The sequence below is a fragment of the Taudactylus pleione genome, unplaced genomic scaffold (genome assembly GCF_031769625.1).
Source record: "Taudactylus pleione unplaced genomic scaffold, aTauple2 ptg000117l, whole genome shotgun sequence".
Lineage (NCBI taxonomy): Eukaryota > Metazoa > Chordata > Amphibia > Anura > Myobatrachidae > Taudactylus > Taudactylus pleione.
The window spans coordinates 22,330,650-22,347,378 of NW_028284519.1; the positions used below are offsets into that span (position 1 = coordinate 22,330,650).

At 44.7% G+C, this 16,729-nt stretch overlaps 1 protein-coding gene across 2 annotated transcripts in view; it reads left to right on the plus strand.

Annotated features, from left to right (window-relative positions):
- Window positions 1-16,683, plus strand: part of HSF4 (heat shock transcription factor 4) — a 96,130-nt gene extending 79,447 nt beyond the window's left edge. The window contains exons 9-13 of one of the 2 annotated variants that reach the window (XM_088471987.1): window positions 398-622; window positions 2,489-2,594; window positions 6,438-6,503; window positions 9,371-9,458; window positions 16,223-16,683. In XM_088471987.1, coding sequence (XP_088328113.1) covers window positions 398-622; window positions 2,489-2,594; window positions 6,438-6,503; window positions 9,371-9,458; window positions 16,223-16,398 — 661 coding nt within the window. In that variant the 3' untranslated portion in view covers window positions 16,399-16,683. Of the gene's footprint in view, window positions 1-397; window positions 623-2,488; window positions 2,595-6,437; window positions 6,504-9,370; window positions 9,459-15,443; window positions 15,491-16,222 lie in introns of those variants that run through there. The other variant, XM_088471988.1, reaches the window with a different exon arrangement.
- Window positions 16,684-16,729: the final 46 nt, after the last annotated feature.

The window sequence follows — 16,729 nt, forward strand, 5'->3', positions numbered from 1 at the left end:
TTCTACTCGGTTTTACTCAGATATGTTCAGATCTCAAAAACAGCATCATGTTGGCTATCCAGCTCTCACGTCTTTTGGATAGCTAATAAGATAAATCCCAAATAATCCGGTTCAGTCTTCCATGCATGTGGTCAAATTGGCTACAGATCCAGTATCTTGCCTGAAAGCTCAGATCACACCTATGGACCCAGCAGTGCATGAACTACCATACAATACATATGCCATATATACAGTGCTGTCACTTTATCATCACTAATAAACCTACTGTACTACAAACAATGGATTAAGCAGTAATTTAGACCTTTCTACAAGAAAATTGGACTTTATTGATTTTGTCCCCGAAGTCGCCCAAGGTTTACTTTTTATAGCACTAAGCATGTTCCTTGTGTGTTTTTAGGGGTAAGTGTCTCCTGCTGATTAAAGAAGAGCCCATCAGCCCTGGAGTAAAGGGATCCGCAGACATAGATGTCTCTCTGAGCGGATGCAGTGCGTGCTCAGACCCCCCTGTGTTGCCTGTTGCAATGGTACAGTCTATATTGGAAGGAAAAGAGAATTGTAGTCCACCACAGCCCTCAGCATCTCAGCAGTTAGAGGCACGAGGCAGGAGGAATCCCCTGGAGAGGTTAGTGGATGCTGCAGTTGTGCCTATTACATGGGGTCAGTACTACATTCATCTACTGGAGCTCTATTACTAAAACAATTGAGTAGAACTGTAGAAATAGAGATAACTTTAGAAGCACTGAGAGCCGGTGTATTTAAATCCTTGAAACCCACTCACAATATATCTGAGCCCCTGTCATTCCTGGGCAGATACACTCTCATAGGACATTCAAGGCCTGATTCAGAGGTGGAATCAGTAGCAGCCGCAAATGCCCCGGCCGATGGTCTTCCTATTGAGACGTACATAGACTGTGGTGCTGACTGCAACACACCCAAAGCTGGTTATCCATCCCCCTGTTATCACCCAGAAACGCCCACCGAAAATTGTCTCTCTATGCGTCCAAATTCGCTCTGCGCCTCCCGGCGGTAACCAACGGGATGCATGCACAAAAATTCCAACATCGGCCAACTGCATAAATATCGGCATTACGTGCAGTTAGCGCTCTCCTCTGAATCAGGCCCTCAGTGTGTGGATGGCAAGCAAATAGTGTAATCACTGGGCTCCCAGAGCTAGAACACATGGTTGCTGAAACTGCCCGTGTGGCACTAGCCATATGAAAAGAGGTAAAAGGAATCATTGGAGATTTACATAGAACTGAGAAAAGCAGGGCCTCGTGCCCCCATTAATTCGGCTCTGCATGTGACAGGGGGTGGCATGTATCGCATAATATATGTAATAGTGTATGCAATACTTGATACATCCCACTCTTAGGGCCTAATTCAGCAGTGTATTGCAGATTTCCGATGTTTGGCAATGTGCACAGGATCCGTTCTGCGCATGTGCATAATGGGTTGAAATTGCACACAGGCCCAGCTATGCCTCTGATTGACAGGCATAGGTGTTTGACGGGCGGCTTGGGGGCGTGGATGGCCTGCGGGAGGTGCTTACCGACAAGAGGGGGAGTGGTGAGGCCAGGTTCTGCGTCCATAGATTCAGACTTCCTGGCCTCGCAGGCTGCCAGGACCCAGGTAGACTGCGGTAGGCCTCAGCCTCCGTAGACTGCTCAAAGGAGCAACCATGGCGACCATCGGTCGCGATAGTTGCTATAGTGATCCCAGACTGTGACCTCGCTCGTAGTGCTGGAATCGCAGATGCCGCAAGGAGGTGTCAGACACCTCCTGCGAGGATTAGCTTGTCCTACAGAAAAGTACACTCACAAGTAATATGTATCTAATAAATAGCTGCCTCATTTCTTCTTGTTAGTGTGAGTTCTTGTATTTTGTTATCACTATTATAATTTTAGAAGATAAGTCAATTAGGTGCTATGTACAGGTGAAATTAGGTGCTATATACAGGTGAAATTAGGTGCTATGTACAGGTGAAATTAGGTGCTATGTACAGGTGAAATTAGGTGCTATGTACATTTGAAATTTGGTGCTATGTACAGGTGAAATTAGGTGCTATGTACAGGTGAAATTAGGTGCTATCTACAGGTGAAATTAGGTGCTATGTACATTTGAAATTTGGTGCTATGTACAGGTGAAATTAGGTGCTATGTACAGGTGGATGCTTCTTTTATCTGTTTCTTTAAACCAAAGCAACTTGGGTGTCGAAAGGGTACTACATAATTTCCACACCCTTGGATGCTCCTCAAGGAACAGAAAACACCTATAGCTTTTTGAAAAATGGAAATCAAATATATTTTTTATCTTAATAATTAACATTTATTTATATAGCACCAGCATATTCCATTATGCTTCATCAAATATTTGTCTAGACTCTATATGTATATAAGTTTAGTAAACCTCAGAATACTCTCGTGCTACCACCCTTATAGATGCATTGCTTGGAAATGTATGTATAATGTATTTACATGTATTTTGTCAGGCAAGAACTGTCAGACTCTCTGGACAGTAGTGATGTTAGCTTGGAAGGATTACAGCTACTGCTGAGAGGTCAGCAATATAACCTGGATTCTGCTGCTGTTCTGGATGTGAGTATCCCCTGACCTGTATATGCTGTACGTACAACCCGTAGCATATACTGCATATTGCTTATGGATTACATTTATTTTTATCTATATATCAGATGTGTCCTTATTCGCCTAGGGGTATATTTAATAAAGTGAGAGTATTTAGAAGTGGAGATGTTGCCCATAGCTACCTATCAAATTCAAGCTATTATCTTCTAAAGTTGCTGGATAAATGATAAGTAGAATCTGATTGGTTGCTATGGGCAACATCTCTACTTCTATAAACCCGCATTTTAGTAATAATACCCCCTAGCATCTATGCGCTTTATGGTGCGAGGCGTCTGGTGTGACTGTGATGCTCTCTGAGAGGAGTAGGATACTGTAGTTTTCTTAAAATTTTACACATGTACAAATTTGCAGATGAACTTCTCGTGCAAAAAAAGTCTCTTCTGCAGCATCATAGCACTTTGTATACAGATTCAGACTCATTCACACATGGATACTGTATACAGATGTAGCACATCACATTGATCAGTGTAATCTAGCAGAGTAGTTTTGTCTCTTGCAGTTATTTTATCAATGCCAATAAGACGCACATTTTGAGCGAGAAAGACGGTCGTCGCAGCCGAGTCACCCTAAACCTGACACGCTGAGAGGGGCTATTTGCTGCAACTTGAGCGACAGTTTATGAGGACACATCTGTATCTGCTCAGAAACGCCTTAACATATACTGTATTGATTCATATACCAGCAGGGGTAATTATATGTGGCTTTAGTCCAGCCCCCATAAAAAATACTTACTTGATTTTTTACATAACTTTCTACCTCCCTTGTGTCACTGGCTGTTTACTGGAATCTGTAAAATAATCTAGGCTGTACTGTACATTTGTATCCTATAAATGTAATATACAGCCATGGCCAAATGTTATGAGAATGACACAAGTATTGGTTTTCACAAAGTTTGCTGCATCAGTGTTATTAAACCTTTTTGTCAGATGTCACTATGGTATACTGAAGTAAAATTACTGTACAAGCATTCATAAGTGTTAAAGGCTTTTATTGACAATTACATTAAGTTTATGCAAAGAGTCAATATTTGCAGTGTTGACCTTTCTTTTTCAAGACCTCTGCAATTTGCCCTGGCATGCTGTCAATCAACTTCTGGGCCACATATACCCCTTCCACATCGCAAAAGTAACCCGGTATATTGCCGGGTCGACCCAGGTCGAGATGCAGTGTGAACAGAAAAATTCTCTGCATTTCAACCCTGTCGACCAGAGTTGAACTCAGGAACAAGCCGGGTTGATGTGCAGTATGAACGGGCCCAACCCGGGTTATCCAACCCTGGACTCAGCTAACAACGCTGATTGGATGTTCCTTGGTCTCACTTGATGTCAGCAGCCAGACACACAGGCAGCTCCTTCAGGCAACATCAGAGGCAGCATTCTGGCAGTCTGAAAGGGGTTCATACCACTACTGTCATTACAGTGATGGCTAATTGGAGTGATGAAGAAGTGAACTGTACAGTATGCTGCCAGAAGCTGCATCATGCTCTCACTGGCTGAATCAAACAGCAATAAAGCACAAACACTCATGAACTCAGGGCTACACTGTGGTAATCCCTCAGCCATGATTCCTGCAATGCTGTGAGCAATCCCCACCCCTCCCTTGTGTTCCCTTTTGAGATCTTATCTTTGTGAGCCTGAAAAAGTAAATTTTTAATGACGTCCATAGGGTTTTACAGGGCAGACCCGGGTTCAGTGTGAACGGGGCCAACCCAGCAATAACCCAGGTCGAAGGTGCAGTGTGAAAGGGGTCTAACCCAGGTCGCAGCCAAATCCGACCCGGCTTCAAAATCCCGAGTCAGAGCCGGGTTTACGATGTGAAAGGTCATTACTGACTGATGGCCGCCCATTCTTGCCTAATCAATGCTTGGAGTTTGTCAGAATTTGTGGGTTTTTGTTTGTCTACCCGCCTCTTGAGGATTGTCCACAAGTTCTCAATGGGATTAAGGTCTGGGGAGTTTCCTGGCCATGGACCAAATATTTAGATGTTTTGTTCCCTGAGCCACTTAGTTATTACTTTTGCCTTATGGCAAGGTGCTCCATCATGCTGGAAAAGGCATTGTTCATCACCAAACTGTTCTTGGGTGGTTGGGAGAAGTTGCTCTTGGAGAATGTTTTGGTACCATTCTTTATTCATGGCTGTGTTCTTAGGCAAAATTGTGAGTGAGCCCACTCCCTTGGCTGAGAAGCAACCCCACACATGAATGCTATCAGGATGCTTCACTGTTGGCATGACACAGGACTGATGGTAGTGCTCAGCTTTCTTTCTCTGGACAAGCGTTTTTTCCAGATGTTCCAAACAATCTGAAATGGGATTCATCAGAGAAAATAACTTTACCCCAGTCCTCAGCAGTCCGATCCCTGTACCTTTTGCAGAATATCAGTCTGTCCCTGATGTTTTTCCTGGAGAGACGTGGCTTCTTTGCTGCCCTTCTTGACACCAGGCCATCTTCCAAAAGTCTTCGCCTCACTGTGCGTGAAGATGCACTCACACCTGCCTGCTGCCATTCCTGAGCAAGCTCTGCACTGGTGATGCCCCGATCCCGCAGCAGAATCAACTTTAGTAGACAGTACTGGCGCTTGCTGGATGTTCTTGGGCACCCTGAAGCCTTCTTCACAACTATTGAACTTCTCTCCTTGAAGTTCTTGATGATCCGATAAATTGTTGATTTAGGTGCATTCTTACTAGCAGCAATATCCTTGCCTGTGAAGCCCTTTTTGTGCAAAGCAATGATGACTGCACGTTTTCCCTTTCAGGTAACCATGGTTAACAGATGAAGAACAATGATTTCAAGCTCCATCCTCCTTTCAAAGCTTCCAGTATGTTATTCTAACTCATTCAGCATGACAGAGTGATCTCCAGCCTTGTCCTCGTCAACACTCTCATCTGTGTTAACGAGAAAATCACTGACAAGATGTCAGCTGGTCTTTTTGTGGCAATGCTGAAATGTAGTGGAAATGTTGTTTTTGGGATTAAGGACCTGATTCAGACCCACTCGCTAGGATGCATTCGCTTGTAGCATGCACGAACCAGTGCGAGAGATTGGGAAACGTTCACTCGCTGCGCACAGACAGCCCAGCAGAGTGAGTGACAGGAGAAGCCGTTTGTGGTTGGTGACAGGGGCTGGCTATTGACAACAGGGTAGTGGAGGTGCGAACGCAGGTGTGCCTGAGCGTCTCAATGCCGTTTCAGAGGTGTGCATAATTAACAGGCAGCGTCATAGTACACGTCACCTGGTTGTATTTCACACTGAAGTGATCGCAGTGCTTGCAGTAGGGTATGGTCTGCCACAAGAGCTGCGATCGCATCCGATGTTACCCGATGTACCGATGGTTGCATACACTTCCTGGAGATGACGTGCGCAAGTGGACGTCTTAAGACAGGCTGGTGGGCATCTGCATACACAAAGTGATCACACGCCAAGACATGGTGGGAGTGCTTATGCCTTGTCGTGCCATCGCCTTGCCTTGCTGGGTGTGTGCCGGATTTGCATAGTTCATAGTCATGGCAAAGAGACACTTTGCAATTAATTGCAATTCATGTGATCACACTCCTCATGACATTCTGGAGTATATGCAGATTGCCATCATAAAAACTGAAGCAGCAGACTATGTAAAAAACTAAAAACCAATACTTGTGTCATTCTCAAAACTTTTGGCCATGGCTGTTTGTGTGTGTGTGTGTGTGTGTATATACAGTCACTATACATATATATATATATATATATATATATATATATATATATGTTGCTTGCCCTTGTTGATGGTATTACAATATTATTTATCATACTCTTTGCAGGTTTTCAGTGCTGGTCTCTGTGTAAGTGAGTGGAGTCTTCCTGCTATGGAAACCAGTCTGTCCCCGGTGAGAACACTTTTGGTAAAGTAAACGGAGTTGTGTATATTTAAGAAACCATGTGTCACAAAAGAAGAGTGACTGCTAGTTCTGTTAAATAACCAAATGATATGGTCTTCCCCATGGGCGTAACTACCATAGGTGCAAGGGGTTCACCTGCTATGGGGCCCAGAGGTGAGGGGGGCCCATCTTCCTTCACAAAGTTACATGTGTTGTATACATTTTTCACCATTGGGTGGTACATAGGGGCCCTTAAAAATGTTTGCAATTGGGCCTTCAAATACCTAAGTAGTACACCCCTGGATGTGTCCCTGGCTAGTTCACAGTAAAATGTTTCCCTTTCTGCATTTTAAATGCATGTCTCACCATCTAGTCTCACTCACTGGGGGGAGATGTATCAAACCTTGGAGAGAGATAAAGTAAAGAAGTAGCCTAAAGCAAAGAAATCAGCTTCTGATATTTATCTAAAACAGTCTTTGAAATTACAGAAGCTGTTTGGTTGCTTAGGGTAACTATTCCACTTTATTGCTCTCCAAGGCTTGATAGATCTCCCCCTGTGCCTTATAAGTCAACACTTATTAATTATGGATATTTATAAGCAAAAAGTATGTTATACTTCAATTGTCATGATTGCGATTGTAATGCTTTATGGCCCACAGAGACCGTACCGGGGGACGGGGGTGACAGGCTTATCAGCAATGTATCACTAGAAACTACTATGAATGTGGACAATTCAGCATAGGCGTGTACAAGGGGTGTGCAGCTTGTGCCCCTGCAAAACCCTACCTAAAGCATCTACTAACAGCCTCTCACTGGCGGTCACTGCTCGCCTCCTTCCAAAATCTCAGCTGGCTCCGAGGGTAGAGGCTTCCTCTTTTGGAATCGAAGATGGCCGTTGTGAAATTGTTCTATCCAGATACAGTAGTTTCACATCGGCCATCTTGGATTAAAAATAAGGCTGCCTCTTCCCTCAGACAGCTGAGATTTGGGGAGGGGACAAGAGCAGTGACTGCCACCCAGGTGAGTAGTCTATGTTCCAGGGTTGGGGTGGACGAGTAGAGGAAATAGCCTATGTCCGGGAGGTTGGGGGTGGTTAGGAAGAGTAGTCTATGTCCCAGGGGGAAGATGACTGTTGTCACACATTCCTTGCCCTGAGCTAACACACGCCTTTGCTTTGCAGCACAAAGGTCGTCATACTGGGACTAAATAGCATGTAGTCTGAGAATTTGTTAGTGGGAGGATTGAGGTCTCTCAGCAAAACAGAATAGTGATGTGAGCTTTCCTTCAAACTGATACAGAAAGCCTGCAGTGTCAAACCACTTCCATTCAAAACACATTTCATACATCCATCATGTTAGAATAAATCTACTTAGTTATATTGTATATTAAATAGGCGGTTTTTTTTTTTTGTTTTTTTTTATCCTATTGTTGTAAGTAGCTTATGGTCCAAATCTGTACAGCCTACTATAATTTTCCCGCATATAGATATTTATCATCTCTGACTACTAATTTTATATACTTATGCAGATAGATAAAATAGGAGTCCAAGTTGTAGCTGGTTATGTGTCCTCCAGCCTTTCTGACATCTGTAATATTGCTCCATTGTTCTTGTTTTATTTGTGATTGATCTGTGAGCAGATGTGCTCACAGACATAAGTCCCATGTTATTATATATACTGTATAAGAAGAACAATTGTCTCTGCCACCAACTAATACAAATCTATCAGGTATTATAGAGAGTCCTTAAACAGTTCAATCAGTTTAGTGCACCATGCCCTATTTATTGCACTGCCAATCAGTGTGCTGGTATTGTGCAAGATTTTCTACACAGTTGTGTTTATTATTTTGATGACGTAATCCAATATCTGCTCTTTTGAGTGCATTGGTCACATACTGTACATATACAGTAATGACGGAAGCTATTTTCTTGTGCTTAAACAAAAATATGGGATGCATCTTATTATTTTACTTAGGATCTGACAGAGTGCATTTCAGTATTGGTCCTCAATATACAATAGTTGAATCAACAAGGTGTAGGTCATCATTGCCTACTTTATAGGAGGGGGTGTCCAAGGCAGTGGCGTCACAAGGGGGGTGCGAGGGGTGACACAAAAGTGCTGACTCCTCAGTGACAGGAGTCGGGTGCTGCACTGTAGCATTATGTGCAGCACTGGGCTCCTGACACAACGAGGTAGCTGGCACTGCACACAGACCGCACCTTTGGGACCCCTGGAGTGATTAAAACAGGGGTTCAACCTGCAAGACTGCACCCCCTGTGTGCGAGGCCATGCAAACTGCAACCCTCCCTGCACCGGGTTTCACCACGGGGAGGGACGCCACAGGTCCAAGGGCAAGTGTGTGATGCTATTTGTGTAATAACTTCCTCGCTCCATGCTAATGCCACAACTCTTGGCACAATAAAGCAAGGGGCAGGACTACTGTATGATGACGTGATTTGCAGCAAATCACATTATCGCAGCCCACCCTTGCCCACTTCATTTGGTGAAGTAGGCAGAATCCAGGAGTGTAGTCTACACTCTTGAGAGTCTGGGAGAACTGGAAATCCAGGAAACTCCTAGTCATTTTAGGAGACTAGGGGGTATATTTACTAAAGTGCGGATTTTTAGAAGTGGAGATGTTGCCCATAGCATCCAATCAGATTCTACTTAACATTTATCTAGCACATTCTAGAAAATAATAGCTAGAATCTGATTGGTTGCTATGGGCAACATCTTCACTTCTAAAATCCCGCACTTTAGTAACTATACCCCTAGGTGTAGACAGGTTGCTTTAAGGGTTTGCTACTAGTTACCCACTTTGGCCTATAGAAGGCTCATGTGCATAATATGTCCTTTAAACTGTAATTTGTATTTCAGATGCAACAACTCTCAGTGGATATGGAGAGGAATGTAACTGACATGCCTCCAAAAGGGATAAATCCACAGTTTAACTCTCCCTGCTCAGGTAACCCCATTTTATCCTTTATATATTAACTGACTCTTTTCCTTCAGAATGCATTATAGCTAATGATAAAGCAATGTGTTAATGTCACAAATATCTATAGATAGTATGAAATAAAGTACCTGGTAGGCGTCTGTCTGTGTGTTCCGGTAATCTCGAGAACCACTGGACGGATTTTGATGCAGTTATCACTATTCTATAGAGTATTTGTGGAGGAAGGTTTAGGAGTATGATAAATTGATGTATGACAAAAAGGAACCGAGCAGTGATGATTTTAGTGAAGCAAGTTCATGGAATAACGTCACTGTGCTTTTTTGGCTTACACTACCTAAACCGTTACAGATATATCACAACGATGGACTTTATTTTATACCATGTAGAGATCGATACGTATTATCCAGTTTCACCAGAAAAATTGATGTAGGCCCTGTTTACTGATACAAAATTAATTTGTTTCCCTTCGTTACCGTTCTTATTTAATTTATGTGGAAAACGATTCTTTAATTTCAAACAAGTCCAATTCCCAGTAAGAGTCTGCTTTGGCATGACAATACATAAAGCACAGGGACAGACACTTAACGTGACTGGAGGTGACCTTAGTGGAGACTGTTTTTCTCATGGACAACTTTACGTGGCCCTTTTGCGTCTCACGTCAAAACTACATTTTTGCATGTTGACATCAGGAGGGAAAAGGAGTAATGTCGTCTACAAGGCAATCCAATCTAATAAGACCTTAGTTAAAAAAGACTATCGCTGTAGATTCAAAATTGCTCCCGTGCGAAACCGGAGCACTAGTGTAGGTATAATATCATTTGCTACTGCAAAACTCTCACTTTGTATTTAACATATTAAAGCTGCTGTAGGTAAAGTAATTTGCTATGGTAACCCTCATCATAGCTGGAGCCGTTTTTACTGGGGCCCGTCCGGTTCTGTAATACAGGAATCCGTTAAGATATCCATTTTAAATAGCAGTGGAGGGGGAGTGTTAGTGGAAGGACAAGCTGAAAGTGCGATTGGTCCTCCAGCTTATGCCCTGACTCCCCTACATTTTGCATGGGCCTATAAGAGGGTAGGAGGATTTCCAGGCAAAAATAACTGCACAGAGCAGCCCCTGGGGCTCCAGTGCAATGGAAGGCTCTGGAAAAATGGAGGGTTACCTTAGTCAAAGGGGGAAATGTGATAGCCTGCGACTTGCAGGCAGGGCCTTTAAGAGCCGTCCTGGGGGAAGGGGCGTGATCTAATAGCTGAAGGAGTGGCCACACCCCCTTAGAAACAAAAGAGACAGTTGCTGTGAGCTGGGGAGGGGGGCGCTGTGAGCCCCTCAGTCTGGCGCAAATCCATGGGGGGGGAGATCAGTGTGATCGCTCCCCACCACAGGCAGAGGAGTAGTCTCCCACTGCAGTCAAGCACACAGCAGCGCGTGCTGGGCTGCTGACAGGAAAGAGGGAGGGGGGGCGGTGTTGAATCCAGACCCCCTCCAGTAAGCCCAGGTAATTAGTACCCACGCCCCCCTCCCCCTCTCGGCACCCCTACTTGCAGGTATCGATAAGATTCCAGCGAATCTGCCCAATGTTTTAAAGTGGCAATTATTTAAAAGACAAATCCAGGTTGGTGTAGCCTTTTAAATGATTGCCACTTTAAAACAGCAGGCAGAGCCACTGTTATTTCACCGATGCCTGCAAGTCACAGGCTTTTATATTTCCAGTACAATGTTTTACTAGCTTGTAATGCAGTTTTATGTTACATGAAGGACGGAATTCAATTAGCCCCGCTAAGTTAACGGGTGCTAATTTATCGCCGCCAGATATTCAGTTGGGATGTAGCTGACATCCCGGCGTGCGGGATACCGACAGTCTGAATACCGGCGCCGAAATCCGGACAGGTCAGGATCCCGGCACCAGTATCCCGACCGTCTGCATCCTGAAGGTAAATATCAGGATGTTAGGGGCAGGCTAGTGTTAGGTAGCGGGGTTAGGTATTAGGGGGAGAGTTAGCGTTAGGCACCTTGGAGGGAGTGTTAGGATATGGGTGCGGGGAGGGGGAGGTTAGGTTTAGGCACTAGGGGGAGGTTAGGTTTAGGCATCGGGGAGGGGGTGTTAGGATATGGGTGCTGGGAGGGGGAGGTTAGGTTTAGGCATCGGGGAGGGGGTGTTAGGATTAGGGTGTGGGGAGGGGAAGGTTAGGTTTAGGCATCGGGGAGGGGGTGTTAGGATTAGGGTGCGGGGAGGGGAAGGTTAGGTTAGGCACTAGGGGGGAGGTTAGGGTTAGACATCGGGGAGGGGGTGTTTGGATTAGGGTGTGGGGAGGGGAAGGTTAGGATAGGCACTAGGGGAGAGGTTAGGTTTAGGCACCAGGGAGGGGGTGTTAGGATTAGGGTGCGGGAAGGGAAAGGTTAGGTTTAGGCACTAAGGGGGAGGTTAGGTTTAGGCATCGGGGAGGGGGTGTTAGGATTAGGGGGAGGGGTTTAGGCACTAGGGGGGAGGTTAGGTTTAGGCATCGGGGAGGGGGTGTTAGGATTAGGGTGCTGGGAGGGGAAGGTTAGGTTAGGCACTAGGGGGGAGGTTAGGGTTAGGCATCGGGGAGGGGGTGTTTGGATTAGGGTGTGGGGAGGGGAAGGTTAGGATAGGCACTAGGGGGGAGGATAGGTTTAGGCACCGGGGAGGGGGTGTTAGGATTAGGGTGCGGGGAGGGAAAGGTTAGGTTTAGGCACTAGGGGGGAGGTTAGGTTTAGGCTTCGGGGAGGGGGTGTTAGGATTAGGGGGAGGGGAGGGGTTTAGGTTTAGGCACTAGGGGGGAGGTTAGGTTTAGGCATCGGGGGGGGGTGTTAGGATTAGGGTGCTGGGAGGGGGAGGTTAGGTTTAGGCACTAGGTGGAGGTTATGTTTAGGCATCGGGGAGGGGGTGTTAGGATTAGGGTGTGGGGAGGGGAAGGTTAGGTTTAGGCATCGGGGAGGGGGTGTTAGGATTAGGGTGCGGGGAGGGGAAGGTTAGGTTAGGCACTAGGGGGGAGGTTAGGGTTAGGCATCGGGGAGGGGGTGTTTGGATTAGGGTGTGGGGAGGGGAAGGTTAGGATAGGCACTAGGGGGGAGGTTAGGTTTAGGCATCGGGGAGGGGGTGTTAGGATTAGGGGGAGGGGAGGGGTTTAGGTTTAGGCACTAGGGGGGAGGTTAGGTTTAGGCATCGGGGAGGGGGTGTTAGGATTAGGGTGTGGGGGGGGAAGGTTAGGTTTAGGCACTAGGGGGGAGGTTAGGTTTAGGCACCAGGGAGGGAGGGTTAGGGTAGGGGTTAGGGAAGGGGATAGAAAAATAATCACCGCTGTTCTCTATGGGTGTCGGGATTCTGGCTGTCGGGATGCTGCTGTCTGTATTCTGACCATTTCATACCCAACCCATTCAATTGGCCCCACTTAATGGGGATTTCTTTTCAGATCTCATGAGACACAAGCAGAAATCCCCACTAAGGGCCGGATTCAATTAAGTGCGATAAATGCCGTTTTCGCAGTAAACTATCACACACGTGATATCGTTTTCGCACCAGCGATTTCGTGGTAAATTATTGCACCAGCGATAATCGAATAGTGAAAAGCAGGCAAAAAGTTTTCACCATCTCAGACCAGGTGAAAAAAAAAAAAGCAAAATCCCTATTTTTGCCTAAAACTGTGGGGATTTTGTTCAGTACCCTTTGGACACCCCCCTAATGATAAATTACCCGAAAAGTTTTCCGTAAATTGCCTAATTTGACAAAAAACGACCGGTGAAATTTTGAGTAAAAAATGTATGAAAATGGGTTTAACGTATTGGGTCTGGAACTTCGGGGGGCTATATGGATGCGTCAAGTGTTTTAAACATAGTACAATTTACATGGAAAAAAATAGCTTTCTGTCATTTAAAAAAAAAAAATCAAATACGCAAATTACCGCCAACAGATGCAATTTAAGTACCCCAAATACTTTTATTATGGCCAATAATACATTTCTAAATTAATTTCAGATGTATGTCAGACATTTTTTGGGGTACAGAGGCAATTTCCTGCATGTCCTGACATTTCGCCTGTTTTTTTATCGCACCTACCCGTTTTTACATGTTGTTTGGCGAAAACGGGAGCGCGCATGCCATTATCGGCGTTTTTTTATCGCACCTAATTGAATACGGCCCTAATTATGGTGTTAACGGGTGAAAACACCCAGTTAACGCATAAGTCCGTGAACTTATCATGGCCTTTCTGAGTTAACACCCGTGAACGGCACTTAATGCCCCTTTTTAACGAGTGTTAAAAAGGGGCTTGAGTGAAAAAGGGTGTCTAATTTGGTATACGTTCGGCATCCCGGCGGTTGGGATGCCGACGCTTACATTACCGGTGCCAGAATACTGACGCCGGTCAGAATTCCGGCCCCGGCATCCCGACCGCCGGGATGCCGAAGGTAAGTAACGAGGTCGGGGGGAGGGTTAGGGTGCGTGTTTAGGGTTAGGCACTAGGGGGAGGTTAGGCACTAGGGGGGAGGGATAGGTTTAGGGCGCGGGGAGGGGAGGTTAGGGTTATTCGCTAGGGGGTAGGTTAGGGTTAGGCACTAGGGGGAGGGTTAGGCACTAAGGGGGGAGGGATAGGTTTAGGGTGCGGGTAGGGAAAGTTAGGTTCAGGCACTAGGGGTGGAGGTTAGGGTTAGGCACCAAAGAGAGAGGGTTAGGGTAGGGAGAGGGGAAGGGTTAGCATACCGACCAACAAGTGTCGGTATGTTAACCCTGTCGGGATCCCGGCGTCTGTATTTCATACCGATTTCATCTAATTCAATAGCCTCAGACGATAATGCCCGAGGCTACCTCCCTTTTCACCCGTGTAAACTTAACGGTCCGATCTGAATTCCCCCCATAATCTTTAGTATGAAATGCAGCATACATTTATTTACTTTTTTCAGTTTCTTATGTGAAGTGTTCCCTGTGGCCAGTATAGTACATGGGGAACGTCTGCTCCACAGCTTGTTGCATAGTTAATAGTCTCGCTGCACAGCTCATTTGTCACAATTGTTATAAAGCACTGCAACCCCTTTCCAAAATTGTGCAGATAGCAGCTTTGCATTGCACTCTATGATCAATGTGTCTGTCATATCTTCTGCGTTGTTATGGGACATTTTCCAACATGGGGCACTTGTCTGCTGTGCAACAAACAGCTTTGATAAAACTATGGATACAGTAGATAACTAAGCTGGCTATACATGCTGCTGTTGGATATTTTGCAGCATGTTAGCCCAAATGGACTTTGGTGCTAGATAATGATCCTATTCAAATCGACAGGATCATTATCGGAAATGGTGGAAAATACTGTAAGACGATTGATGGTCATCCCAATTGATGAAAGGCCAGATCTCTTCTGATTTATGCATCAATGACCAAACTAAACAGTGATCCTGTCACTCAACTTTACAATTGAATGGTACAGTAGGATCAGCCTGAGCGTAGCCAACTGGAAGGGAAATGTCTATAGGATCCTGTATATTTGCACTTTGTTAATAGCCGATCTGTAATTTTCCAACGGCATGTATGTCATTTTACTTTATGTGCTGAGACTGTCCCGCATCCTTTTTCATGTTTATACAGTACAAATATGCAGAATATTGACATTCTCTTTACAGAATAGGATATATTAGAGATGAGTGACATTTGCTGTAGAATATTGACTCCATACCTCATCGGGCCATGACAGTTCATGTTTTTATGGCAGAATTAGGTTCCAGTGCCATCCCAATTCCCCCCCCAAAAAACACACACACACAAAACACAGCACAGCAGAATGAACTGACCATTGTTGTCCAGCTCTGTTTATAAAATGCCGTAAAATGACAAATATGCATTAGAATTAGAACGCAATTGTATTCCATGTAATGGTGAAGAGCGATGCAAAAAGTGTGCCACCGAAACTTTGCGCTTCTTCAGTGATCTGTCCTCTGCAAAATACGATTCACCTCTAGACTAGTTTATATACCCATTTCTCTTAGGAATATTGTACTGTGACTGCTACTCATAGTCTTCTTATAAAGCGTCACAAGGGTTCTGTAGCACCGAAGAGGGGGCCTGGTTTTCAATATAAGTTTATCTTCGGAGTGATCACATCTTTGCCTAAGGGGCATATTTACCAGAAGAACCGTCTCTGTCCAGGATTTCCCAATATGGACAATCGACTAACATAATCTTTAGCATTAGCTAACGGACACAGGATCCATCACAGACACAGCTTGTTAAAGAGCCCTACATAACTGTCCTTATGTAATACTGAAGGGGTAGTAATAGTGTGAAACTTTAGTAAGTAAGTTGAGTTCTGGCTGGGGACAGTAGACAGTGCTACATACTGAACAATATGCTAATTATGTTTGTCTATGTGTATGTAACTGCATGCATTAGGTCAAAGTGTACTAGGCCCAAAGCAGAGCTGAGTAGAACACCAACAGCTGGAAACTCTTAACAAATGGAACAAAATACATCAAGTTATTATTGAACAGAATATATATGTATATAGGGCATCAAACTGTATTATTCTGTAATACTGGTAACCCTACTGTTTTCACCTGGCAAATACAATGAACAAGAAATGGAAGATCTGGTAAGAAGTAGTATAATTGGTAAATTAATACGGTGTGATTGTGAAACTTGTATATACAGTTGTACATACAGCATGTTGCATTAAAAGCAGCCAGTTACAACTTGCAATGTAAGTTGGCTGGAACATATGTTACAGTGTGTTATTAAAATCAAGAATGATGCAGTGTTTTCTTGATAGGAAAAGAAGCTCAACTTGAGAACGCGGTCCCGTTCCTGACAGAGGAGATGGTGAACTTAGCGGGATCCTCATCCCTGTTTGGCGGTGATGATAGTGTGGTGTCTTACCTCTCTAGCGGGATCCTTCCTGTGGATGCTGCCGTTAGCCTGCGCCCTCCAGAGGAGAGGAATGAGTGACCCCTCAATAATAATATATGGCATACATAGAGTGCATTTTTACAGCAACATTTACAGAATGAATATGGACCTGCTGCACTGTATAGCTAGTTATACAGAGTTTCTATTCCCTACAAGAACATAATTACTATATAGGGAGATGGCAGCGATGAGAGCCTGTGATGCTGTTCACAGTTCAATCTGTTTCAGACTTGGGTACAGGGGCTGCCAATTTATGCCATCATAAGGGCGCACAGTGATATCCTTTGTGTTCTGTAGTGTAACAAATTCATATTCTAAATGCAAAGTAAGGAGACAGCTTCTTGTGATGAACATGCTGCTCAGCCCACTT